This window comes from Panthera onca, chromosome F2 (assembly GCF_046562875.1).
Source record: "Panthera onca isolate mPanOnc1 chromosome F2, mPanOnc1 haplotype 2, whole genome shotgun sequence".
Lineage (NCBI taxonomy): Eukaryota > Metazoa > Chordata > Mammalia > Carnivora > Felidae > Panthera > Panthera onca.
The window spans coordinates 1,953,276-1,980,290 of NC_138356.1; the positions used below are offsets into that span (position 1 = coordinate 1,953,276).

Below are 27,015 nucleotides of genomic sequence, written 5' to 3' on the forward strand. Positions count from 1 at the left end.
AAGGGGGTTAGAACTGAAAGAAGATTGAATTCTCGACCTTGGCAAGTTGGCTTCTTCAAGGCCAGGATCCCAGTTGCAAAAAAAAAACCCAAAAACCAAAAACCAAAAACAAAAACAAAAACAAAAACAAAAACAAAAAACAAACAAACAAAACAGACACTGAGATTTGTGATAAGGACATCTGAGGCAATACACAGAAAACATAGTCAACTGCCAAGATTGTCCCAAAACCTCTGTGTCTGCAGAAACGGCCAACTCTTCTTTATTAAAATCAGAGTTCCTTTTTTGCTTGAAGGTAATGTTAAGTGCAAAGGAAGTATATTCTAAAGGAGCTGCAGGATTTTCCAACATGTACCTCGGTGAATACAAATGGCACTGGGCATTATGGTGCTGGGCCAAGGTGGCTAATGGGAGAGTTTATTGATAAGGGTCACTTTTCTCACAATATAGGATCTAACACCCTGGAAAGACCATCTTACAATGTCAATATGTTGCCAGGCTGATTCTTGGAAGCAACAATGGATACTAATGCATCCCTGTCCACTGGTGTTCTGTCCCAGTTCACCATTGGTATACATCTTAACAGTTGTTCTGTGTATTTGTTTGCTAGGGCTGCTGTAACAACAAAGTCAATAGGAATTCCAGAATCACTGTGGACGATGGCTGAGATAGAAATGGTCATGCTAGAGTAGATATCCTACTTAAGGTCAGAAGACCCAAAATGATTACATTTTCCAGGAGATACTCTGTTTTCACAAAATGAGAAGGAGAGCATTGGAGAGAGAAGCACCAGATTCACTGAGAAGCACAGTAAGGATTTTATAGTTCAAGACTCAGAATAAAAGGTGATATTATAGATGTGACTCACTAATTGCAATGGGAATAACCAGATCCCCCCAAAGAGGCCGGGTTATGGTACTTAACTATGAGAAGCTCAGTGAGTGCAAATATCAGAATAGGTGGTAAGGTCAGAGTGGCCATAAAGGGAGCCTAACCTACAGTGAGATGGCTTGTATAACACGGTGTTCCTAAGGCCAGTATAGGTGATTAATCTCAGGAATATTGCTTAATGTGTACAATTAAGATAAAGCCAAAGATTCTAACAGCACTCTAGTTTCTGGATCCTAGACCGTTCTCATATCTGGAACTCATTGATCTAAGGAGGGCTGCGTTCCCATGAATTAAGATCCTGTAACATGGAGTGTGTATCTGAAAATAAGCCCCCTAGGTCTTCCCCAAAGGGACCTAAGGGCCATTCACACACCATGGGATGGGAATATATAGACATGTTGAGGACTTCTGAACAAAAGTACTATGTTGAAGTTGATTCTCAAGACTAAGAAACATCATCATGACATCCTTGTTAGAGTGGATGGTATAGAGCCTAGATCATTAGCAGAGCCCTGACCCAGGTCCAGGCCACACTTGCTTTGTCCACTGGGCCCAGTGTCTTTCCTTGGTTGGCAGAACGACTATAGTGGTCATTATCCTCTGGTATAGGAGTTACTGGTGGGAAAGTCCAGGTAAAAGCCTCCAAAACTGGCCCCCACGCACAATGGCTAAGATACTGAACTTTTAAAATTGTTCCTTGGGAGGAGTGGCTGATACTAATTCTACTTCTAAGGATACGAAGAATGCATGAGTGGTGGTCGCCATCATATATGTATTTAATCTATTTGCCTGGCCCCTTTAGAAACCAGCTGGATCCTATAGATGGTGATGGACTTCCAAAATTCCCCTGGTTGGTATAAGTCTGGAGAAACCAGGCATAAGCTTCCAGGAGTCTCTTCCCACAGCATCACTTGGAACATACTAAATTCCCCAAGTAAAGACGTGACAACATGTGTGGAGTGTTACTGGTCAGGGAAGCTCATCTCAGCCTTGGAGTCCAGGGTTTTTAATGAGAATCAGTCATGTGGGCATATAGCCCCTGCATGATTTACCTCAGCTGCTGAAACCCCAGACCACCATAAATCACATTGTTAGGACTAAGCCTCTAGACAACTGGCACAGCTTGGCTCCAGGCCAAAGAAATGCAAAACCACTCTTATGAAATGGAACATTTCATGAGCTCAGGTCCAGGAGCCAGTCATAAAAATAGGTCTTTCTGGGGAACGTGCCTTCCCCACACAAACATCCTCAGCTTAAGAAGGGCAAAATGAGCAGTGGCTTTTGAAACTCAGAGATGAAGATTTGCGAAGCCTTCCAGGTTAGGTCATTTGGACTAGCAGAGGTGCTAGCCAAGAGTCAGAGAAATGCAAGATGGACAGTAAAGGGTGGGAGCATAGCTATGTGATGTGACTTAAGTCCAGCTGCCTTGGCAGGGATTACACTGCATTCCACTCACCTTCCTCTCCTCAATTTTCCCAGGAAAAGAAACCTGCTGGAGACTCCAAAGAGGTGTCCCCAAACTCTTGAAAGCACTTGACTCAAGCAATGCAAAGGGTGGCATCTGGGGACCTGGCAGCACTGCCCAGATTCCCTTCAGGACAAAGGTGCTTATCACCAGCCACCATGACTTCTCGCTGCTGGTGAGTTGCAGCTGTCCTCCGGGGTCTCTGTCAACTGAGCACACACTCACCCTTCCCTTGGCACGTGTCGCCCTGGGGCAGCCCACATTCAGAGACTCATCAATGTACAAGAGCAAAGGCCTGGAGCCTTGCTTCAGTTAAGAGCAACGTAGAAGTGCCATCCTATTTTCTTTATGAAATTGTCAAGGCAAGTTCACAGGGCACCTTTTCTCACCACTCCCTTTTCATTCTTTTGGGGTTTGGGGGGAAAGAAGTCTCTAGTAAAACTGTATGTGGATGCACATGTTTTCCTAAGAACAGAACCTAAGACACCTACAGTCAGATCATCAGATACTCCATGCATTCAGATTAGGATCTTGGTATCAAAGATCCTATCAAAACATCAAAATATCAGTATTTGCTATTTTGCATATCAAAATACACAGCCTCCTTGTACTTAGACTTGGCATTTGTGGGAAATGAAAGCGATTAGACTATGTCAAAGACAAATGATGTTTAGGAGTTTGATCTAATATTCAAATTTTAAATAAAATCTAATCTACAACCTAAAATTAAAAAAAAAATAAATCCCATGATTTTGTTGTTGTTGTCCTTACAGATGCTACGGAAGACACAAAAGAGAAAGTGTGTTCATGTCTCCAAACTGTTTCCTATGGCTGCAAGTACTCATTACATTGGTCATTACGGACAGAAAGTACCTAACTCAGCAGGCATAGGAGTCACAAGCCAGAAACACTGACTTATATAATTATGAATATTTGTCTCTGCCTCAAAGCATAAAACCAAGAGAAAATGGAAGACAAGTCCTTTAGGCGCTAGCATATTTATTACTTTCAGTGTATTTGCTTACCTAATCTCAACATTTAGGAAGAAGAAAGCATTTGGTGAAGCAACTGTTGAGAGTCTCCTCCCAAGCTCTCCAGACTCCATCCTGCCAGTCCTGGAGAATGCAGGGTGCTGAGCCTTGGGGAGTTCTGCCAGTTATTTTGCTTATTTAGATGCCTTACTCTCAGAAGACGACACTGACAGCGACTTTTGAAAACTGGCGACTAAGAGAATCCTAAAGATAGAGCCTACTGAGAAATGGTCTTTGCACCAAGAATGCAAACCATCTTCTCCTGTCTGTGAGATAGTGCTCAGAAAGGATCTAATTACTGCTCTCACGGATTTGGCGACCACAGATAGAGAATACTCACCTGCCCAGTGGCTTTGCGGACGGTGGGGGGAACCTCAAGAATCAAGACCAGGGCTTATTAAGAAGTGATCAATCCACGTTTTCACATTGTGACTAATGTTTGGAGACTGATCAGGGAGAATGTGGACCAAAGCAAAGAAGTATCAAGACCTGGATTGATAATACACACACACACACACACACACACACACACACACACACACATATATAGATGTTTGACTATTTGCGTAACTGGCAAGTGACTCATTAGCCCACCCAGTAGTAACAAGACACGAGGAAGTCATTGAAATGAATTCTCCTTTGCTTCAAGGGGTCAGGGAAGAGAGCAGAAAAGGAAGACTTGTAAGTCAGGTACACGGTATAAATAAGAGCTGGTGGTGGATGAGATGAAAACTGCTCCATAAAGCAAGGTGCATGTTAGGAATAGGGACAGTGGAGCGTGCTGGTAAGCTCAGTCTTTGCTCCTGGCATTCTGGCATCTGGGGACCCCTCCCGTGTGGGGGATCCAGCACTCTGTACTACTCACTACAGAAGTCAGAGGGATTTGAAGGGTCGGTGTGCAGTGTAAATTGAATACCAGTAACAAGATGCACCGCGTAAGAATTTCATTTCATTCTGATGTAAGAACAGTTGTGCCACCCCGTGAGTTATGACCTCTTACTTCTGGGCTAGAAGTCCAAGGCAAGTGGATTGGTCTTTAAGGAGGTGACCTTGAGGACGGACCACTCCCTTTTCACATTTCACTGGCCCACACTAATTCCTAGCTGCAAGGGAGGCTGAGAAATGTAGTCTTCAGTTAGGTGGACCATGCCCAATGAATACTAAAAAGAAAGGAGAGAATAGTTCCTAAAGTGCAGTTAGCAGTTTTGCGGCAAGGATATGTTGTGTCTCTATGTAGCTGGATGTCAGCACATGATCTAGACCTAGACAAGATGGGTTCTACTGGGTGCTTTGGGTTGGAGACTTGGTCGTAGCTAAGGGAAGAGTATTTAGTTCCTGCCACCTTCTAAGCCCGATTCCTTCTGGGCCGCTTTCTGGTAGTAAATACCTCTCAGGACAGTGTGTGCAAACGTTTCATGGTATGTGTTGAGAAATAGGATTTGTTGGGAAAGTTTATGAGCAAAGGGCCAGTGAGAAAAGGCACTCCTAGCCCCGGACCCTCATTATCCCCCTAAGGGGCACATGGGGGTAGGATTCTCTGGTGAACGTGCCACAGTACTTTGTTCTTACGGTTCCCCTTCTTAGGCAGTAGTCACCAACACTCTCCGTGCAGAGCTAAACACACCGCTTGTTAGAAGGCACACTGCATTTGGGGTGCCTGTTGTTTGGAGGGATTGTCGGGGAAAGCCAGCTGCTGTTGGGATGTGTGGCTGTGGCAATTCTAGGTCCTCGCACCATGGAAACTCAGTTTGAGGACGCCTCCTGCTGTACCCCCACTCAGGTCCTTCACTGCCCAGCTTCCAGGATTGCACTGGATGACCTGGCTTTTCAGACCACACCTCTCCACGTCTCCTAATGATTTTAGGAACTGACGACTCTTCTCCTAATAACTCATTTCTCTGCTTGTACGTGGAATTGGTTTCTATTTTGTATAACCATGATAATTGCCTCATAGACTGTACATAATTCAGGCAGACATGAAATTTAAACAAACAATTGAATTATATAGTTTGGAACTGCGTTGGATTTCAAATAAACTAACATATTCTTATTTCCATTTTATATGTGTGTGGAAGGCCCAGAGGCATTCAGTAACTAATTATTGGTCATTTTCTCCACCAAATTTATGAAATGAAATGGTATTTTAGTGCACACTGTCATGCCTTTTTTTTTTTTAAACACCTCATACACATGTTTGTTTGCAGGTACAAGTTATTAAGCATAGAGTAATCGACGCTTAATATGGCATGTTTATTTTTCTGGATGTTACTACATATTTAAAATCCCTGACATCTTTGTGCACACTCAGATATTGTGTAACTGCAGACTGGAATTAGATATAGGCAATGTAAGTCTTCCAGAACGGCCACACATTGATCTCATACTGCATACTTGGTCACTTGTCTGTGATGGCACAGGGTCATGATAAATTACCTACAAGCATGACCATGTTTCTTACCGTAAATTCCCATGCTCTCCAAAACAACAATCTGATACCCATTTACTGCTTCATTCAATGTCAATACAATTAGAAAGAGTAATGGTATCTTACATGTGATAAATAGATCAGCTTTCACAAAGGTTGCGGTTGACTTTAATTAGTACTTCTTATTTTTTTGTTCTTATATCTATTTTCTCTTCCCTTTACGAAGAGTCATTTGCCAGCGTCTTTCGGCTTCCTGAACAGAAATTTGCGAATGACAGTTCCAGCTTCCATGCTGGCCTGTAGTGTGTCCTCACACTTGGGCGGGCATTCTCTCAGTAGAATCAAAGAAAAATGTTAACATAACTTAAAAAAGAAATTAATGTTATTTATTGTTGAGAGAGACAGAGAGAGACAGACATGAGCGGGGGAGGGGCAGAGAGAGAGGGAGACCCAGAATCCGAAGCAGGCTCCAGGCTGGAGCTGTCAGCACAGAGCCCGACGCGGGGCTCGAACCCATGAACTGTGAGATCATGACCTGAGCCGAAGAAGGATGCTTGACTGACTGAGCCACCCAGGCACCCCAGCATAACTTAAATCTAGGACAAAATCTGAATGAAACTATGGTTAAACTAACTTAATGCATAGATATTCAAAAAAAGTAAGTCAGAAAACAATTGGGTAAAAATTACTATTATGTCACAGTTATAGCATGGGAATCTGAGCCCTGTTATGACATTTAAATTTGTAGCAAAAGGTGTAATCCTCATGACCACGCACAGGAGGAATATGTTGGTTTTGTCAGATTTCTAGAACAAGAACTACTACATGTATCAGGTTTGGTGGTGGCTCTTGCTAAAGCAAAAATGAATAGAGTATTCTCTGCCTTTGAGGAACTCACATACTAATGTGTGACAGAAACAAATACCTCTATAAATGTGAGTAGTTTTATAACAGAAAAATACAAAAACATGAGTCAGGTAGGTAAAACCTCGGTACCGCTAACCAGGACAGGGGCAGTGGTGTAGTCAGGGGGTGTGATGCAGAGGGGAGAGAACAATACAAGTTGACTCCCACTCACAGTGAACCTGAAAACACACATTCAAAACTCATCAAGAAACCGAAGGCTAAAAAGACAACAAGTATAATTGTGACACAGAGGATGCATGTAAAATTAGGAAAAAATAATACGGCCAAAGGGTGCTTTACACGATGAAGCAAACCAGCAAGTTGAAAATGAAGGGATGCAAAGAAATACACCCTTCTGTTACTTTCAAAACAGCTAGTGCTGCAAAATTAATCCTAGACCAGTCGGAGTCCGGGGGAAAAAGAAAAAATCAAGGGTGGGGGGCGGGAAATGACCAAAGTTGTCTAAAACATTAGTGCCGATGAAGGAAGAGAAAAGCCAAGATCTACCGAGAAGATACTATCGTGATTTTGTATACATCTATTCACATAGCTTCAAAACCTAAGAAACTAAAAATGATAGAATTCAATGATGCAATCATACTAGAAACTCGTAGATCAAGCAGGAACACATTGGTAAGTATGTAATTTAACAAAGTTAAGTAACACGCCCTAATAGACACTTACAAAATCAAGATTGCATGCAGTGGATGAAGAGTATCTACTATTCTTAAATACACAGAAAGCCATCTCCAAAAACGACTTTAAAGAATGAATAAAAATGAAACATTCTCTGTTGACAATACAGTGGGTCTGGAAATAAACTAAAAGATTTTGAAATTTTTATGGATTTGGAAAAAGAAAAGCATCTTGAAATTAAACATTCGAGAAATGTCATAATGGCAGTTGACAAAATATTTTGAAATAAATGACAATGAGAATAATACTAAAGTAAGTAAAAGGAAGAATAAAAGCAGGAAAGAAAATAATGAAATATAAAATCAAGAAACAAAGAAAAGAACAAACAGTTCTTTGGCAGATCCAATGCAATACGGAAACTCCTAGCAAAACTAACCAAGACAGAAAGAGAAAAGGCGTTAAGTAAGTAATGTTAGCAACATAAAGGATCCATAACCAGGTGGACCAGACATTTAAAAAGAACCACGATGGCATACTAAAATCAGTGTTTTGAATGTATTTGAACCTAGCTGGCACAAATAATTTTGTGTGGTTTGAGCTGGTGAAACAAATAGCTACTCAATAAATTGAAACAGTGATTGAGAATCCCCCGCCCCAGTGAAAAGGGGAGCCATGATTTGACTCATGACAAACGGAGTCTGTGAAATGGCAAAACAGTTCCCATAATGGACGTTAGTAAAATTAGAATATAAATACAGATTTTGAATGAGTGAATAATATTGCTACCATGTCATGGAGTCACCGGTTTCCCCTCATTACCCATGATTTCTGTCTTATTCTCACTGAGCTTCTAATGGACTGCCCATAAATTTCAGCAGCGCACGTCCTGTCCCATAGGACTTCAATGACTCGGGGAGCTCTTCTTGTGGCTCTGCTTTGCATCATTGTGTCTGTGGGCATGTACAGTTCCATCAGCTGGCCTGCAGCCTGGCTGGGGTGGCCCCCCATAGCCCCCACAGCCACCCTCCCCCTGCAAAGCCCAGCGTAGTGCTTCCCCCAGAAGTGTGAGATCAAATGGAAGGCTGAGAGGATGCACGGCCATCACCTCTTGCCCCGCAGAGACCAGCAGTCATGAGCTATGACCTTACAGAGTCAGTCCCTGCTGCCTGCAGCCCCAGTTGGCACACTGACGTGGTCAAGGGCAGACAGGCAGAGAGCTTCGCCTCCCTCTGTTGTGCCACAGCTCAGGTTTCAGCCTTCCAAATATAAGGTGTTCCCGGGGGTCCCAGAGCACACCCACCTTCCCTGCAGAGTGCTCTTGGCCTGAGGCACTCAGTCCCTCCTGGATCACTACCATTCTTTCCGTGTGTGTTTTCTCAGGAAACCTGAAAACACGTTTATTTCAAAAGAACAAATTGGAGAAAATAGGTGAGTGACTATTTCGTGGCTGTGTGAACACTTTTACTCTAACTTTTAGGTTTGTTTCAGATGGAATAAGTTGTGGGCATTGTTTGTAGTTGGATATCTAGTTTTTCTTGCTTTTCCAAACAAATATACACATTGCATTTTCTGGCTTATTGTAGTATATTTGATTACGGTTTTGTGTAAACTTTTTCTTATCGGATATTTATTACACAGTAAATTACGTTGCTTTGCAAAATATATATATATATATATATATATATATATATATATATATATGGAAAAAAAGAAAAGAAGCCCCATGTGATTAATGTCCTCTCTTCCCCTGTCACTGTTCTAAAGTCTCACTGGTGCTTGTTTACAGGGAGAAGAATGGCGTCAGTTCCTTCCATTGGTTGCCTGCTGGCCAGAAATCAGTATTATCGAAGTAAGTTAGTATCATCCCTAGAGGATACTCCTAGAGAATGTGATTTAAGGTGATGTTTGTGGGATGTTATTAACCTATGTGTCAGGTCCTGGTCAGAATTTAAGGAACAAGACTGGATGACTGTTTGTGACAGTGAGGAAAATGGGAATAGAACTCGTTCCAGACTTCTCTCGAATCAATATTGTCAAGGTTTATCTCTTTGTTTTAACTCTGTTATATTATATCACATTGATGCAACCATTAACTCTTAAAATAAGTGAAAATAAGTGCATATTTCATAATTGCTTTAATTTCATGTATCGTACACTTGATAGGATACATTAAAAGCTGATAATTTTACATAAATAAAATACTGTTTATTCCTGAGAAAAGAAGGGATAGCATGACTCTGCTTGAAGGATTTTTTAAATTTCCATATTCTGCTATGGATAATAGGTCAGCTTCTATTTGGTCAGTTTGATTTTTACTGATCTACCCATCTGTGAATATTCATAGCTGAATAGAAAATTGTAGCTTATTAAAGAAAATTCAGAAATTCCATAGAATGAAACGATCATTTCAGGAACAAATGATCATTTATTGAAAATATGTCCACAAGTAGAAAATTCTTATTTCAATGATTGTTTGTAGATAAAAGTTGGAGAGGCCTATTGATTTATTCTTTTTCAAAATGTTTAAACTATGCCCATTTATTTAATGTTATTATATCCATAGAAGTTATTTTTATATTCTGATCTTTTAAAAGACTTATAGGTTTAAAATACAAGTACCATAAAGCAAATAAAATGTTTAGTCTTTAAAAATAATTCCTTTGGGGGGCGCCTGGGTGGCGCAGTCGGTTAAGCGTCCGACTTCAGCCAGGTCACGATCTCGCAGTCCGTGAGTTCGAGCCCCGCGTCGGGCTCTGGGCTGATGGCTCGGAGCCTGGAGCCTGTTTCCGATTCTGTGTCTCCCTCTCTCTCTGCCCCTCCCCCGTTCATGCTCTGTCTCTCTCTGTCCCAAAAATAAAATAATAATAATAATAATAATAATAATAATAATAATTCCTTTGGGGTACCTGGGTAGCTCAGTAGGTTAAGTGTCTGGCTTCTTCAGCTCAGGTCATGATGTTGCAGTTCATTAGTTCAAGCCCCACGTCAGGCTCTGTGCTGACAGCTCAAAGCCTGGAGTCTGCTTTGGATTCTGTCTTCCTCTCTGCCAGTCCCCTGCTCACGCTCTGTCTCTCTCTCAAAAGTAAACGTTAAAAAAATTAAAAATAATTCCTTTATTTCTGAAAATCTACCTTTGTAGAATATTTAGATATGTAATATTTGTAGGATATTTAAATATGTAATATTTCTAATGTAGAATATTTCCAATATTTATTCTTAATTTTATACTAACATATTGATGACTTTTATATTAAAATTTTTTTTTAATGTTTATTTATTTTTGACAGAGACAGAGACAGAGCATGGGGGCGGGGGGCAGCGGCAGAGAGAGAGGGAGACACAGAATCTGAAGCAGGCTCCAGGCTCTGAGCCGTCAGCACAGAGCCCGACACGGGGCTCGAACTCACAGACTGCGAGATCATGACCTGAGCCGAAGTTGGACGCTCAACCGACTGAGCCACCCAGGCGCCCCAAATGCTGACTTTTATATTTTAAATGCTACATCTATATCTATGGAGGGATTGAGAGACAGAGTTATCCACCATAGAAAGGAATATACCTTATTAATAGAAAATGTAAGAGCATGCTATGAGTCCATTGGTCTTCCCAGTAGCTCCCTTCCAGGCTTGGTCTGGTGTAGGCATGACCCACGGAAATCAACCAGAACTTGCCCTCCAGAAAATCACGAAGAAATCCCGGGAAATTCGCAAGGGAAAAAGACAAGGATAGCTTGACCATGTCTTAAGAGAGCAGAAGGACTCAGATAATGCAGCTAAAGCAGAAGGCAACTAATGAGAAAAAGCCTATGCAGACAAGAGACAAATGATGACTCTTTGGAAAACCTGGGTGCTATGCCAGCTAGGCGTATCGCAAGCTCTATGGTCAAAATTTTCTGGCACAAACAGTCACATGTTATGGCATATCCTTACAAAACTATATTACACTTAAAAAAAAAAAAAAGTAATACACCTTTTTCTGGAAGTCTTTTTGACTCATTGACAATTTAATCAATTTTAATTCATGAACTCATGATCCAGGAGTAAATTATTTCAAAACATGCTGCTTTGCTACTTCAGAGTCTATGCATAAACAATATATCTGTGTTTGCCAATTCTTTCTTTGTTTACTGATTGTTTCCTACAGAGGCCAGCATTTCTTCAGTTAGCTCTTTAAGTGGCTCTGATTCTGTTAAAGTCATACCTGATGACAAATCCCAACAAGGTATTTGATTTATTTCTTATCAGCATCATCCTCATGATTTTCCTTTGTTTTTAATCTTTCAAATGTGTTTGGTAAGGAGATAATATGACCTCTATTTGATAGAGTTACCAAAAGTGGCAGAATCCGACTGGTGGTTTAAATCCTTTTTCCATTCTGAACCGGAGCTTACAGATGTAAGAAGAAAAGATCTGTCTGCCAGTAGGTACGTTTTAGGTTTTGTTTGTTTGTTTTCTGATAAACGTTTTGTATTTCCTCTTACATGAAACAATATAAATGTAGGTGGTAATTATGATGTTAACCAATCAAGATAAAGCATAGTTGTTTCTTGAGAGTGGTGAAGGCTTCACTCTAAAGCATACTTGAGGCATTGAGATGGATAAGACATTTGCCCCCCCCCCCCCATTTTGTTAACCCTCAGCCAAATCACCAGTACTCTTTCTAATACTGTCACTAAAGAGAAATTGAAAAGCCATGTGCCAACTTTTACCATGGTTTAGGGAAAATAGATTGGGAATCAGAGGCAAGGTTCTAAATTTCTTTCTCCAATACCTTCAGGAAACAAATAACAATTATCTACTCCAGTGAAAAGGAAACATGGCTCCCTGGAGAAATAGTTGGTTCCAGACAGGAAAGGACAAGGAAAAAAAATGAGCCTGGCCCATCCTATGGTGTGAAAGAGAAAGAAAGGCTCAAAACATGATGTAGTCTGTCAAAATGACACAGGAACCAATTGGCCAAATCTGGGACAATTTCAGCAACAAAATAAAGATAGTAACAGGTAATTGCCGTAGAATAAGATAAAATCCGTTCATCATCATTGATATACATAAATAATTAAATGAACAGATGAGAGAGAAGGGAAAGCTCTTTATTGCAGAATTCTAATTAATAAATGTAGAAAGAATGATGGAAATAGAGAATTACCATTTGACATATATTACAACAATAATTGTTCCAGGCAAGGATTATCCATAGATGCTAAAACAAATGTGGAGACCAGTATGAAAAATTAGGTCTTCTCAGAGTGTCTCCCCCAAAATACTTATTAATTACAAACAGGAAAATTAGTAAATTTCCAATGGAGAAAACTATCAGATACAACCTTAACAAAGCAAACAGAAAAACAATGATTTAATTGCTGTCCTAGACAACCTGCTTCAGTCCCACTGCTGGTTTTGATTGGCCTCTGTGTGGCACCAATTTCTAAATAGGAGATTGAATTGGTGGGTTTGCGTTCAAGTGTTTCTACACATTTTGAACCCTAACACACTGAGTAGTATAGTTTTTATTCTAATGGGTTCTAAAATACTTATTTTTTTTTTAGACACTTGACTATGACTAGCTACTAGACAGAATAAAAAGAGTAAATTATAATGGATTTCATGGGTCCTAATGTTAATATGTAAAGATTTTGATGAATATGATAAATTCGAAATAGAATCAATTATATATTGACACACTTAAAAATCAAAGACAGAGAGATCAAATGAGGCTGCTTGTTGAAAACATGTATTTTTTACTCTCTTTACCAAGTATATTAATTTGAATTATCTAGGTAACTTTCATTTATTTTTCCACTTTACTTTGACTACGAAGACAATGTAATGTACGGGTAAGCATTTCTCAGCTCTTTGTGTGTAGCAATTCGGTGAAGGCCGTCCTAATATCTCACCACTTTACGCAGCTCTCATAGTTGATTCTGACGATCCAGAAGATCCTGCCCGCTGAGCTGCTGTATCTGTGAAGCACACCTTTCAGTACTAAGCTATTCCAGGTGACTTTCCTTCATTATAGGAAGACAGAAACCTGCTGGAGTTCCCATTTCCCAGACAGGATCTGCAGACACCCAGACAGCGAAAGTTTAGGCAGTTTCCTCAAAACACAGACGATTGTGCAAGTGGCATCAGCAACGTGGAGACTATCGAGAAGCGTGGCTTTGAAAAGTAACGAGTCTTCAAATGTAGTGACTTGTATGAAATAAACTTTTCCTTACCCATGTGATTTTTCAAAGAGTGTTTAAAAGTTGTTATTTTCAATTTTCCAAAAAATTCTTAGACTCTTTATATGTCTGTCAAATGATTATGTCTTAAAAGTGAAGCGTTGTGCCTAACGATGGTCGGAAGGGCGTTGTACTCACAAATGTAGAGAACAGTTGCAAAACTGTACTTTTAATCACGAACATTGGAAATAGAAAACACACCCATAGATACATCACCTGTTACAAATGGATTGCTGCAGGGGCGCCTGGGTGGTTCGGGAGGTTAAGCGTCCAACTCTTGATTTTGGCTCAGATTATGATCTCATGATTTGTGTGATCGAGCCCCACATCGGGCTCTATGCTGTCAGTACAGAGATTCTCTCTCTCTCTCTATCTGCCTCTCAAAATAAATAAATAAACATTAAACATTTTTGAAAAATATATCACTGTATATATAACTAATTGGTTATTGTGTAGACTTTAAATTTCATAATTTTAAATAATATTTAACAATATATAAAATCATGATAGAAAGTTGAGTAAAAAAGGAGGATAATTTATATGTGATATGATTTTAGTTGTTAGAAATGTACATATTCATAATAATAGTTTCAAAGGAAATACACCAAAATGGTAACAGTGGGTGTTTCTGGAGATGGGATTATAGGTGGTTTTCATTTTTTTCTTTATATTTTTCTGTGTCTTCAAATTTTCTAATATGATAAGTTTCGTGTCTAATTAGAAAATAATGAGTGACTGGTCACATTTCATGAATATGAATATTTCCTACATCGGCTAGAATAGTCCCTACTTTCCTCAATATGGGGTAGATAATAGCAAGAGTTGCAGTTGAAAAGTTTCTGTATACTGCTTGTAAATATTTTTCAATGTGAAATGTGAGGCTTCAGAAATTTGGGGTGGTTTGGGGCGCCTGGGTGGCTCAGTTGGTTAAGCGTCTGACTTCGGCTCAGGTCATGATCTGGCGGTCCGTGAGTCTGAGCCCCGTGTCTGCCTCTGTGCTGACAGCTCAGAGCCTGGAACCTGCTTCAGATTCTGTGTCTCCCTCTCTCTCTGCCCCTCCCCCACTCATGCTCTGTCTCTGCTCCATCTCTCTCTCAAAATGAATAAACGTTAAAAAAAATTAAAAAAAAAAAGAAATTCGGGGTGGTGAATTCACTAAGAGGTCAATGTCACTAGTTTTATGTGACTATCGTTGCATTAAACACCCTGTAGAGCACACATGGTTTTTGGTAAAACTGTCTTCCTGCCCAACTGTGTTAACATGAGAAAAAATATCAGGACTGACCATTTACTGTGCTGGAGACAACTGAATAATTTTTTCCTACTCTTTCCAAATGGGACATGCATTCCTTCAATTCTGTGTGTCTCTATCACTTTGCTGTCAATGAAGGGACTCATATGTCACTTTGGCCCAGTAGCACCTCATTATTTACACATTACTGCTTTTCTGGTGTTGCCCACCTATGCATTTTATGTATTTGTAGAGACTAATGACATGTCTGGGCTCTGTATTTCATTTGGCTTTACTGTAAAATTAAATTACAGGGATTGAAGACTAAGTGTTTTTTTTCTAAAGTTAGAGAAAAATGTGATGAGACTAACATGGTAAATTGTGGGAGGTTTTGTTTTTACTTTAAGATTATCAACAAATTCTTTTTTTCTTGGACACTTGGTATATGTGTGAATAGATTCCTTGTTTAGGTTACTCGATGAATTTCCTCAAATATGTTATCAAGTTGACATTTGCTTTGTTCACCAAGAAATATAATGTTCATTAAATTACATTTTGCCTATGCATTTGTATATTTTGAATGTGTCAAAATTACTGCTTTTATATTAGTTTGACTGGTGTTACTGCTGCTGAAAGTTGTTATTGTTTAAAGTAGTTGGATTTTACACAATATTTTAGTCAAATATATTATAATGAGCATATTAAGCATTTTAGAGTGGCTAATAATGCACATATATATGTGAGAATGGATGGGTAGAGAGATAGAAAGAGAGGGAGATAGACAGGGATCCTAAAAAATAAATATATGAGGAATCTTTCAGAAAAGTGACATTAAAATGAATTAAAAGATTATTAAAGATTGAAAGAATTGTTATGTGCTATCCCAGGGTTTCTACAAAATGAGAATGATATAAATAAAGAGAACAAAACATCTTCCAGTTAATTGCTTCTAATGTAATTTTCCTACAATTCAGACACTTTGAGGCTGTGTTTGAAAAGTACTTCACACATAGATCTCAGTATAGCTGTGTTATTTTAGTTAAAACACCTCCTGCCTGGCTTTGCTGCCTAATGGTTAGATAATAAATAGTGAGGGCTAAATATATTTTAAGAGTGTCATAACTCCCTATAACTTGAGATGTGCTATGACCATTCTAATTCAATATTATGAAATGTTATTTGACTTGGCTGTATTAAATGCAACTAGGTTTTGGCAACTTTTGCTCAGGTTCTGTGAAATTATATGTTACGATTCCAGTAATTTGTTGAGATATGATTTTGATAGCAGATTCCCAGTTATTGACCCTGTATCTTCTACAGATAAAACCACCAAGAGCCAATTCATCAATTCTTACTAGAGTTAAAGACCTCTAGCTGGATTTTAAACCTACTTGGTGCTTCATACATTACGAAGAAGCTTGGGTCGTAAGGAACAAAGTTCAAGAATTCCATTTGCCTATTAAAAAGGGATGACGGAAAAATAATTGTCTAAGTTGAATGGAGTAGCTAAACTTCTAGTTTAGATTTTATTTTTTATAATTTTTGGATCTACCCACTTATTTGCTTTCCCACTGGCATTACCCAAACCCAGACTTTTATCATTTCTCCCAAGGAAAAGGGCCATGACATCCTTTGGTCTACCTGCAGTCTTCGTTAGGTCTCTTCAATTGAATGTCCTCTACAGATCGGTCACAATCATCTAACAAAACACAGATCTGCAATACTCTTCTGCGAATACACATTAACACTAGCTTGCCCACCGTATTCAATAATTCCATTATGTTCAGGGTAAAGTCACGACTCACACAACACCTGCCCCCTCCCCCACACACACACGGTATCCTAACCCATGAAGATCTGATCTCCACAGCAAGTCTCATATCTCGCTCCCCAAAGCTTCCGGTGTTCCAGCTACATCAGATTTCTTTCAGTTTCTCACATACGTCAGCTTCTCTCTTGCCACAGGGTCTTTCTCCAGCCTCCTCTCTCAGCTTGGACTCTACTCATCTTTTAAATAGGGGCTCAAAGCTCTTCCTCAGAGAAAATGTCTCCAATCCACTTAAGAGATTAGATTTTTCAGTATAAGCTTTCATAGCCTCTATTTCTCTCCTCACTGGCTTTTATCTCACTTATAATGGTACATTTGTTTGTCAAGTTGTTTGTTTTCCCCGCTTCTGACATTTCAGCAAATATGGGTCAAATGGATGACAATGGCTCTTGAGCGAGGGCTGGCCCCTCTGTCAAGAAGTGTTACATTTTGGCAAAGAAAAGCAAGCGCTAAATCAAAAAAGACAGTGTTTTCCAACAGTGGCCAGCTCTGCAAAGGAAATGAAGTGCTCGTGTTGGAGAGTGACGGAGGGAGGACAAGAGGCTGAGGGAAGGTTGCCCCAACCGGGGTGTTAGGAAAGCCTCACCAAGAAGCAGGCGTGGGACTGAATCCTGAAAGAGAGGAAGCAGCACATTGGGGAAAAGCACTCCAGGCAGAAAAAATAGTGCAATTTACCACGCTCTACATAGTGTATCTAGTCTCCTGTTACACTGTTTTCAAGAGATTGCTGCTTTAGAAGAATTTCGTATTTTCTAGGTGGGGGTCAAATTGTCTACTGTGTTTCTTGCCAGCAAAAACTGGGATGAGGAGTGGTCTGGTCAGGGTTGGGGTTACGGACTTTTTTCTTAAAGTCCTTCAGGGCGACCTATGCATTATCGAAACATCACCCTGCACAAGCAGCACGCGTGTAAAGTCACCGGGCATCTGTGAATGCCTTCAGTCCTGTGGGACCGGCCACATGAGCCTCTCCAGGGCCTGAAATAATTTCCTAAACCAACAAGGGAAGTTTTATCCCGTCATTTTCTTCCCACCTCTCTTACCAAATGGATAAACAAATTGCTATTATTTTAAAGATTCTTTTCTGGTTTCATTTCAAAAATTATCTTCTTATAATTACTTCATACAAAAAAGAAAAAAAACAAACTAGTCAAAGAGAGTGCTACACAGTTACTTTCCTTCCTCAACAGTTTAGAAAGAATGCATTTCAACTGGGGTGTCTGAAAAATGTTCTCCTGTTACAGTATAATGATTTGATTTCCAAAAGGGAAAGTTGATTTCCCCTTCCAAAAGGTGGAAGGGGAAAAAAGTATGGTATCTTTCTCATACAGTGCTCTCAACAACTTTCATTTAGCCTTTTAATGCATTCTAATTAAATGCATTATAACCAAATATGTATTTCATCTATTCAGGAAAAATGATTTGCATTTTTTGTTATAGTTTTTTTTTTAATTTTTTTAATGTTTATTTATTTTTGAGACAGAGAGAGACAGAGCATGAACGGGGGAGGGTCAGAGAGAGAGGGAGACACAGAATCTGAAACAGGCTCCAGGCTCCTAGCTGTCAGCACAGAGCCCAATGCAGGGCTCGGACTCATGGACCGTGAGATCATGACCTGAACCAAAGTTGGATGCTTAACTGACTGAGCCACCCAGGCACCCCATGTTATAGTTTTATCTAAATAGGTCAGATACAAAAGTTTTGTTCCACCCTTTTTAATTAGATAGATTGAAAATCATTTGTATCCAGGTTGTAAACCCAGAATATGTTAAATCACTTGCACTATTGTAATTATTTGATTAACAGCCAACAGGAATGTGAGCTTCATAAATATTTTATCCTTTTTACATGCCTAGCAGAGGTTTTCCGATTAATGAATGAACAGTTACTGGAACTATGATTTATACGTCAACTAACAAAGTTAGGATTTTGAAATTACTTTACGGCAAAGAGGGGCCAACATTTTATTTTCAAATAAACTGCTTTGAAAATGTTTATGCAATCTTAAAAAGTGCATCTCGAGAGCAATCCATCTTTGAATTTCAAGCTACATTTTACCATGAAGAGAGAAGACGGACAAAGCTCACCAACTAAACCGATAATGTTGCATTGTCTTAAGTCATCCTAGATGGATTTCACGCACCCGTTTATTTCCTGTTACTGCCAATACTGCTTAATATTCTGGAAGGACGCCCGATTATTCTCTCTATTGCTCAGAAAGCATCCTTGCAGCTTCCTCACGTCTGGCTGACATTCTGTGCAGTCCCTGAGGTAGCAGCACATTTGAGTCTGCTTGATGGAAGTTACGGGAGCTCAATCTGTCCCGCGTTCTGGACTCCAGCAGCAGGACCCCACGCTGAAAGCCAAGCGGGCTTCATTCAAAGCAGCAGTGGAGGGCTGGGATGGAAATCTGGGCAACGTGGAGGTGAATTAACTTCTCTTGTATAGATCCTCAACACTTTAACCAGTCTCGAACTGGCAAATTAACGCCAACTCAACCAACAAGGCTTTTCCTTTTGAAAACCTCCTGGTACCCCTATTCCACACTCCTTGTCCTTTCAAAATTGTAGAAAATATTAAATTTCACGTCAAATCTCTCTCTAGCTAATTATTCTAATTTGTTATTTACAGTGCTCAGGTGAAGCACTTTGTGTTTCTCCAAATGGCAATGATAACTTGCCTGATGCCGAGGAATTAAAAGGGCAGGGCCAGGGAGAAAGCCTGGAGGGGTGTTTCAACAGTGCAACGACTCTGCAAGAGCCTTGGTGGCTGCCGACACCGAGAGCTGCAAAGCCGCCGCCTGCACATCTCAACCTTCCGAGGGCCTGAGAACTGCGCGGGGAGTTTGATAAAACGCAGACACCAAAGCTCCTTTTCCAAAGCTCCTTTTCCAGCTCTTTTCCAGATCGACGGTCCTGGTCTAAAGCTGAGTCCTAGCAATCTCATTTTAAAAAAATTTTTTTTTAATGTTTTTATTTATTTTTGAGACAGAGAGAGGCAGAGCATGAGCAGGGGAGGGGCAGAGAGAGAGGGAGACACAGAATCCGAAGCAGGCTCCAGGCTCTGAGCCATCAGCACAGAGCCCGATGCAGGGCTCAGAGTCACAGACTGTGAGATCATGACCTGAGCCGAAGTGGGACGCTTAACCGACTGAGCCACCCAGGCGCCCCAGCAATCTCATTTTTTAATTAGGGCTCCTGGTAAACTGTACCTGCTATGTAGGGTTGGGCTTTCTTAGACTTGCAGAAACGGCAACCCTCCCTCCACCCAAACCCGGGGAGCAAGGCTTTGGTTTGCTGTGGTTCTAATTTCAGACGTGAAGAACTCAGCTGGCCCGAGACAGCATGGGAGTAATGCTTGACACAAAAGCAGGCAAGGTGACAAAGGGTTAGGGGCGAACGTGCGTAATCAAAGGTTGAAGGAGGAGCGGGAGTTCGGAAGGACCTTCTACCTTTGCAGGTAGTGTTCTTCTACATCCTCAGATGTTAAGGGTGACGGAAACCTGCTAACTTGTTCTGAAGGTGAGCTTCTTGTTTTTCACTTCTTAAGTCATTCCTTAGCTGTGTTAGAGATCCACGCAATCTGCAAGAATGATGCTTTTTCTAATTTATCCCCCTGCACTCCTGTGACATGAAACACCTACTGTGCGTCTCTGCTCTTCATCGTTGCCCTGTGATTCTATGCTGGCACTATGGCTGTCAAGACAAATAGAGAAAAAAAACGGCTCGTGTCACTTCAGTTTCAAAAATAGCAGTACATGAATTAAATCATTAGAGGCTAAGAGACTTCCAGACATTGGGGATGTGTGCCGACTTTGCTAAGCAAATTCCGGTGGCAGTGTTTGTTTTATTCATTCATTCGCTGTGATCATTTATCGTCTGAAGGCCCCTTGTCAGGTACTCACTGGACTCCAGTCTCCCGAAAGCTCGTTTCACATGAACTTTGAAGTTGGAATGGAAGTTTGCAGATTGTGGAATGGCGAAAGGGAAGACTAGTATGACTGAGGTGAAAAATAACCACTGAGGCTTTCAACTTGAAGAAAGTGGAACATAGGGGCGTCCAGGGAGGGGCTCGGTCCGTGAAGCACTGACTCTTGATTTCAGCTCAGGTCATGATCTCACGGTTCCTGAGTTCGAGCCGGCGTTGTGCTCTGTGCTGGAAGCAGGGAGTCAGCTTAAGATCCTCTCTGTCTCTCTGCACCCCTCTCAAACATAAATAAATAAACTTAAATGATAAATTAGTGGAAACAATTTAAAAACTTTATAGAATTCGAAAATAATGCTTCATTACTAAGAATTACACAAGTGATAGGTCTGTTATGAGAATCAGTTAAACCCTGTGGTTTCCCTGCTTGTGTGGTCTCAAGAGGTTACTTTGCTTGGTCAGGGATGAGGAGGAGAACACTGTGTGTGTGTGTGTGTGTGTGTGTGTGTGTGTGTGTGTGTGTGTTTGTGTGTGTGTGTGTGAAGATGTGTAACAACAACCCAATAGTGACTGTGAGGCTTTACAGACTGCGTCACCCAGGCGCCCCAGGATGGGTCATTCTTAAACAACTGTACTTGTGCATTTACTGTATTAAGTACATCACACTGTTCTAGGTAACTGGGGTACTTCAGGAGACAATGACACAGGATTCTTGCCTGTCAAGAGCTTGCAACAATCACAAACTGGGGCGTGCTTTTTGTGAAAGAATAATTTATTTAGAATAAGTAGTATGTGCATATACTATACGTTCCAAATGAAAGAGACAAGAACTGATAAGTACGTATCTCCTTTGATTTACCCCACCCCCCAGTTCCCATTGTTTGAGGAAACAGTTGTCACCAGCTTCTCCTTTGGGCTTGAAACAGTATTTTAGATACTTCATAAAAATAGCAAAAGAGGGGAGACTGGGCGGTTGAGTTGGTTGGGCATCGACTATTGATTTTCGCTGGGACCATGATCCCAGGGGTGTGGAATTGAGGCCCACCTCGAGGGTCAGTGTGGAGTCTGCTTAAGATTTCTCTTTCTCTGCCCCTTCCCCAGTAGCTCCAGCTCTCTCTCTCTCTCTCTCTCTCTCTCTCAAATAAAAAAAAATAAAAATTACATAAGAGATATAGATAGGGATGTACACATGGACATGGAGATTTTTCGTGGTAGCATGCTGCCCACCAAACCATTCTGTACTTCTTATTTTGACTTGACATAGATAAGAACTTTCCATATGGATCCTATTAGAGACACTTCATTGTTTTAATGGCTCTTTTTTTTTCAATAATCTTATAATGCGTTTTTTAGTTTTTTTCCATCTTTTATTATTACCAAAATGTTTATTCAGTTTTTAGTGTTTATTTATTCATTTTCAGAGACAGAGAGAGAGAGGGGGAGCATGGCCCCCTCTCCCCCATACACGCATGCCCGTGAGCAGGGGAGGGGCAGAGAGAGAAGGAGCAGGCTCCCAAGCAGGGTCCTCTCTGTCAGTGCAGAGCCTGCATGGGGGCTCGAGATCATGACCTGAGCCAGAAGCAGAAGTCCTGGCTCAATCTACTGACCCGACCAGGTGCTCCCGTTAAATGCATTTTAATTCATTTCATTTCATGCACAAACAATTATTAGCCTGCAGAAACAATTATTAGTCTGTACTTAGAAGTGAAATTCCCTGATCAGAGTTAATGTCGATTTTTAGTAGGCAGTCCCCAAATTCTCAATATAAAAGTTTTACCAATTCACACTCCCTGTAGTAATTAATACATGCAAGGGTCTGATGCAAGGTGTAATCAAATGTAGATCATTTGTCTGGTTATTATTTACCATAACTTTATAATTCATACGAATATTTTGAAGGGCTAGTTTGCCCTCAGTTTTTCTTTAACTATTCATTTTGAAGTAATTATAGATCACAGAAAGTTACAAAAATAGTACAGAGAGGTTACGTATAACCCTCACCCAGTTTCCTCCAATGATTATACAACATCAAAAGAAGGAATTTCATATTGATATAAGGTATGTTCATCGTCCTATCCCATTCTATCACATGTAGATTTGTGTTATCACCCCACCATCAAGGATACAGAACTATTCCATCACCAAGAATTGCTTTCCTGCTACCCATACTCCTACTTAACCCCTGGCAACAACTAACCTGTTTCCATCTCTAGAATTTCGTCATTTAGAGAATTATATTCAGTGGAATCATACAGTATGATTGCGATATAAGCTTTTATGACTGGGTGTTTGTTTGTTTTCACTCAGCACCATTGCTTTGAGATTCATTCAAGTTGCTGCAAGTGTCAATAGCTCGTTCCTTAATGCTGAGCAGTGTTCCGGGCTACAAATGTACCACTGTGTCTCGCTATTCACCATCGAAGAGCCTCTTTCCAGGTGGGGTTATTATAAATAAACTGCAAAGAACATCAGTGTCCATGTTTTTGTGTGACATAACTTTTCATTTCTCTACAATAACTGTTCAGGTGCCATTGTTGGGCCATATGGTAGTGGTTGGGTTTTATAAAAAACTCAAAAACTCTTTTCCAAAGTGGCCATACCCTTGTACGTTTCCACGGGCATGCATGAGTGATTCAGTGTTTCTACATGCTCCTGAAAATTTGATGCTATAGCTTTGTTGTTATTTTCGTTGTTTTGATAAGTCTGTAGTGATACCTAATTTTTGTTCTACCTCTCAGTCATTATTGAGAAAACTCAAGAGAAGGACACCTAGGTCACCCACCTTCTCCTCTCCTTCTATGCCTCCATTGAGTCAAATGTTAGATCTTTTGTTACAGTCCAACAGATCCTTGAGATTCTGTCCAATTTTTAGTCTATTTTCTCCCTGCTGTTCATGAAAGGTGGTTTCTATTATTCTATTTTCAAGTCCATTGATGTTTTTCTCCGTGTCTCCCGTCCTACTATTGAGCTCACGGTTGAGCTTTTAGTTTTGGTTATTGTATCTTTCAGTTCTAAAATATTCATTTCAAACTTCTTGGCCTCTGTGCTGAGACTGTTTTTCTTTTTTAAATTTGTTTCAAGCATGTTTGTAATTTATCACCGACGCATTTCTATAATGATTGCTTTGAAATCCTTGGCAAATAATTTCAACATCTGTTTCACCTCGGTGTTGGCATCTGTTGGCTTTTTTTTTTTTTTCTCAGTCAGTTTGGGATCTTCTTGGTTCTTGGTATGACAAGTGACTTTCAGTTGAACCCTGGACATTTTACACATTACATTATGAGATTCTGGGTCTTGTTTCCATCTTATGGTTTAGCAGACTCCAAGGGGCGGTGGTAGGGTATTACCTCATCACCACCAGGAGTAGGTGGGGATCCAGGCTGTCCCCTAGGCTTTGTTGGCACCTTGTCACTGCACAGAGTCCACAGTCCTGTCTCCACCTGACGTCCACTGACCACCCCAGTGAGGAGCAAGAGAGGCCCCTTGTTACTGCTGAATGAGTTTGGAAGTATGGGTCCCCTCCTGGCCTCCCCTGACACCAGCGGGAGAAGATTTATTAAGATCCTGTGGGGATGACAGTCTATTTGGGAGGTCATCTTCGGGACTTGACCCCTGGTTGGCCCACGAGCTGGACCCTGGGCACTTGGAGGCTCCCCCCCCCCTTCCATTGTCTGGGAATTTGCCTTCCATTTGCATCTCCATCCCCCAGAAACTTCCCTAAGGACACAGCCACGGTGACATGGTATTGAGGCCATCCAGACAGTATACCTGACTGAGCCCACTTAAGGCTTTGCATATAAACTTTGAAGGTGTGGCCAGTGGGTGTGGACATCTACTAGCCTTGCAGCCATTAAGACAAGCCTCAGATGTGAGTTCCCTTTGCTCATTGAAACTGCCACCTACCCATCTGGAGTGGTTGGCTTCTTTCTCCTGTCTGTCCCTGCCCTGCGGACAAGGGTTAGGGAAACTCCTGAGAGCTTGTGAACAAATGATTGCCGAGCCAGCCAGGACATGGATGAAAGGGGTCGTGGGGAAGAGGTATCCATGGGGAGTTCCTAAGTTGACCAGTGACTTCTGTGTGGGGAGGGATGACCCATAGGTAGATGCTTCTGAAGTGTTGTGTGAATATGGGGGCGCCCTGAAAATGCCAGACGGTCTAGTGCACTTGTTGGCAGAGTTTCATAGAGCACACCGTGGCGAAGAAGGGAAACACGTGCCTGCCACAGTGGGCTGGCCTCTCCCATGAGCCCTTCCACTGGCCACTGATGCCCAGCTAGAGGCTGAAGCTCAGGTTAGAAAGTTGGAGGAGCTCATGGGGCGCCTGGGTGGCTCAGTCGGTTAAGTGTCTGACTCCGGCTCAGGTCATGATCTTGCGGTCCGTGAGTTCGAGCCCCGCGTCGGGCCCTGTGCTGACAGCTCGGAGCCTGGAGCCCGCTTTGGATTCTGTGTCTCCCTCTCTCTCTGCCCCTTCCCCGCTTGTGCTCTGGCTATCTCTGTCTCTCAAAAATAAATAAATGTAAAAAAAAAAAATTAAAGAAAGTTGAAGGAGCTCAGGTTAGACAGGGATGTGCATGTGTCCCAGGTCGCTTTGGGGTAACAAGCTGGGAGGGGTAAGACCTTCATGTGCCATTCTGCAAAGCTAAGAGGGCACAACCCGAGGATTAAGGTCTGAGCACTTGTAACAAAGCCAGATTGGGACGCTAAGCAGTGGAGTCCCTGAGAAAATGAAGGGAACAAAGAGGATGTTGTGATGAAGAAATGGACAAAATGTTTCATGCTGTCTGACCCTTTGTTCAAAAGAAAACTTTAAATAGCAATTACCTCAAAGCTCCTAGGAGGAAAGGACTTCTTTCTCTGTCTTTTAAGGTTGTAAATCTTACCATGACTTTGAAATGTAAACACTCTAAAAGATAACCAAAGCACAGTGCACAGAGTTAAGAGGGACAAAACGAAGGAAAAGAAGAAAGAAAAATAATTTTAATATCAAAGGTACGCTGGTGCGAATTTAGAACTTGAATTTCTTTTTGTTAAAAGAACAAAGTTGTCTTAGATTATTGGCCTGCTATTTAATAAAAAATAACGAGTGCCTGGGTGGCTCAGTAGGTTAAGCGTCTGACTTCAGGTCATAATCTCATGGTCTGTGAGTTCGAGCCCCAGAGCCTGGAGCCTGCTTCGGACTCTGTGTCTCCCTCTCTCTCTCCCCTTCCCCTGCTCTCTCTGTCTCTCTCTCTCAAATAAATAAACATTAAAAAAATAGCAAGGTTTTTATTGTTGTTGTTTTACCTTTAATGTACTCTGCCTAGAAAAGATTCTATGTTTTGTTTTATCAGGTCTTTGATTACTCAAGAGAGCTGGGTTTTCTTGCTTAAAAGAGCTATTTTCTACAACTATGTAATTTTTGTACATGTTAAATTTTATGGGAAGCATTGCCAAATAAGAAGTGATGATAAACTTTTTTTAGGGCTTGTTTATATAAAATTCCTAAAAATCTGATATGTCTTGGTATCATCCTATCACTCATAAATTTAAAATCTATGTCACAGAAATAAATTCCCTTGTCAGTTGCTTTATAATAAACTTGCATCATATCTTAAACCATAACCATTTTTGAGCCCTTTGCCATTTGCTGACACTTACTGATTTACTCCCATGTTTTGACAGAAAGTGTTCCTGCCAAAGCTTTATTTTTCAGATAAAGACTTGGGCAAGTTTCTGATATATCTAAGATCACTTTCTTTCTCACGTAGGAGGGACGATAATAAACTTTTCAAGTGCTTCCCCAAAGCTATCTGTGCATCCCCAGAACATGTCATCAGTTGGTAACCCGAGAGCTGTCCCTTTTCTCCTTCCCTACATCAGTAAAATGGGCCCATTCCATCAATGTGAGGATACCCTCCTGATGCAGGACTCCCAGCACACTTTGCTGAAACATCTGTGAGGGGAAGATTGGGTGGGGAACCCACAGAAAACTCAAGGCTCAGGCATCACTTCAAGGTTTTGGGAGTCCTTGGTTGGGTAAGACTCACAGTGTTCCAGAAGCTGTGTTTGATAAGATACGAGCCTACCCAAGCTCTAAAAATGTGAAGGAGATCCAAACCTTTTGGGGGAAATTAGGGGTTCAGAGGACTTTAATTTCTTACCCTTTCTTGTGCCCCCATTCCTTACACCACCTGGTAAAGAAAGAGCACACATGGGACTAGGGATAGAGCAGCAAGCCACCTTTGAGAAGACAAAAATACTAGTGAAGCGAATTAAAGCCTTGGGCATCTCCCAAGCAGGCTACCATGAGAGTTAGATGTGCCCATGACTCTGGAAGGTGTGGGTCTGGCGCTGCGGCTCAGACCAGAGAAGGGAGAGTGCCCCTAGGATTTTGGTCCCGGCTCCCGAAGGTGGGAGGAGCCTGACAGACCCCTATCGAGTGACAGCTCCTAGCAGTGTGCACAGTGCTGCTTCAGGTGGAG

The 27,015-nt window shown here is 41.1% G+C and overlaps 1 protein-coding gene and 1 pseudogene across 2 annotated transcripts; both read left to right on the plus strand.

The window, feature by feature from the left end:
- The first annotated feature begins 3,133 nt into the window (after positions 1-3,133).
- Positions 3,134-15,748, plus strand: PPDPFL (pancreatic progenitor cell differentiation and proliferation factor like). Of its 2 annotated transcripts, none has more exons than XM_078441419.2 (5): positions 3,134-3,334; positions 9,145-9,203; positions 11,498-11,575; positions 11,678-11,777; positions 13,260-15,748. In XM_078441419.2, exons 1-5 carry the CDS (start codon positions 3,324-3,326, stop codon positions 13,270-13,272), a joined length of 261 nt encoding a protein of 86 aa, XP_078297545.1. In that variant the 5' UTR covers positions 3,134-3,323; the 3' UTR covers positions 13,273-15,748. The 2 variants fall into 2 exon arrangements, with proteins under 2 accessions (XP_078297545.1, XP_060466477.1); XM_060610494.3 differs by lacking the exon at positions 3,134-3,334 and adding an exon at positions 7,183-8,782 and having other exon boundaries at positions 9,141-9,203.
- On the plus strand, positions 10,963-11,488 carry LOC132664049 (small EDRK-rich factor 1 pseudogene; annotated as a pseudogene).
- Positions 15,749-27,015: the final 11,267 nt, after the last annotated feature.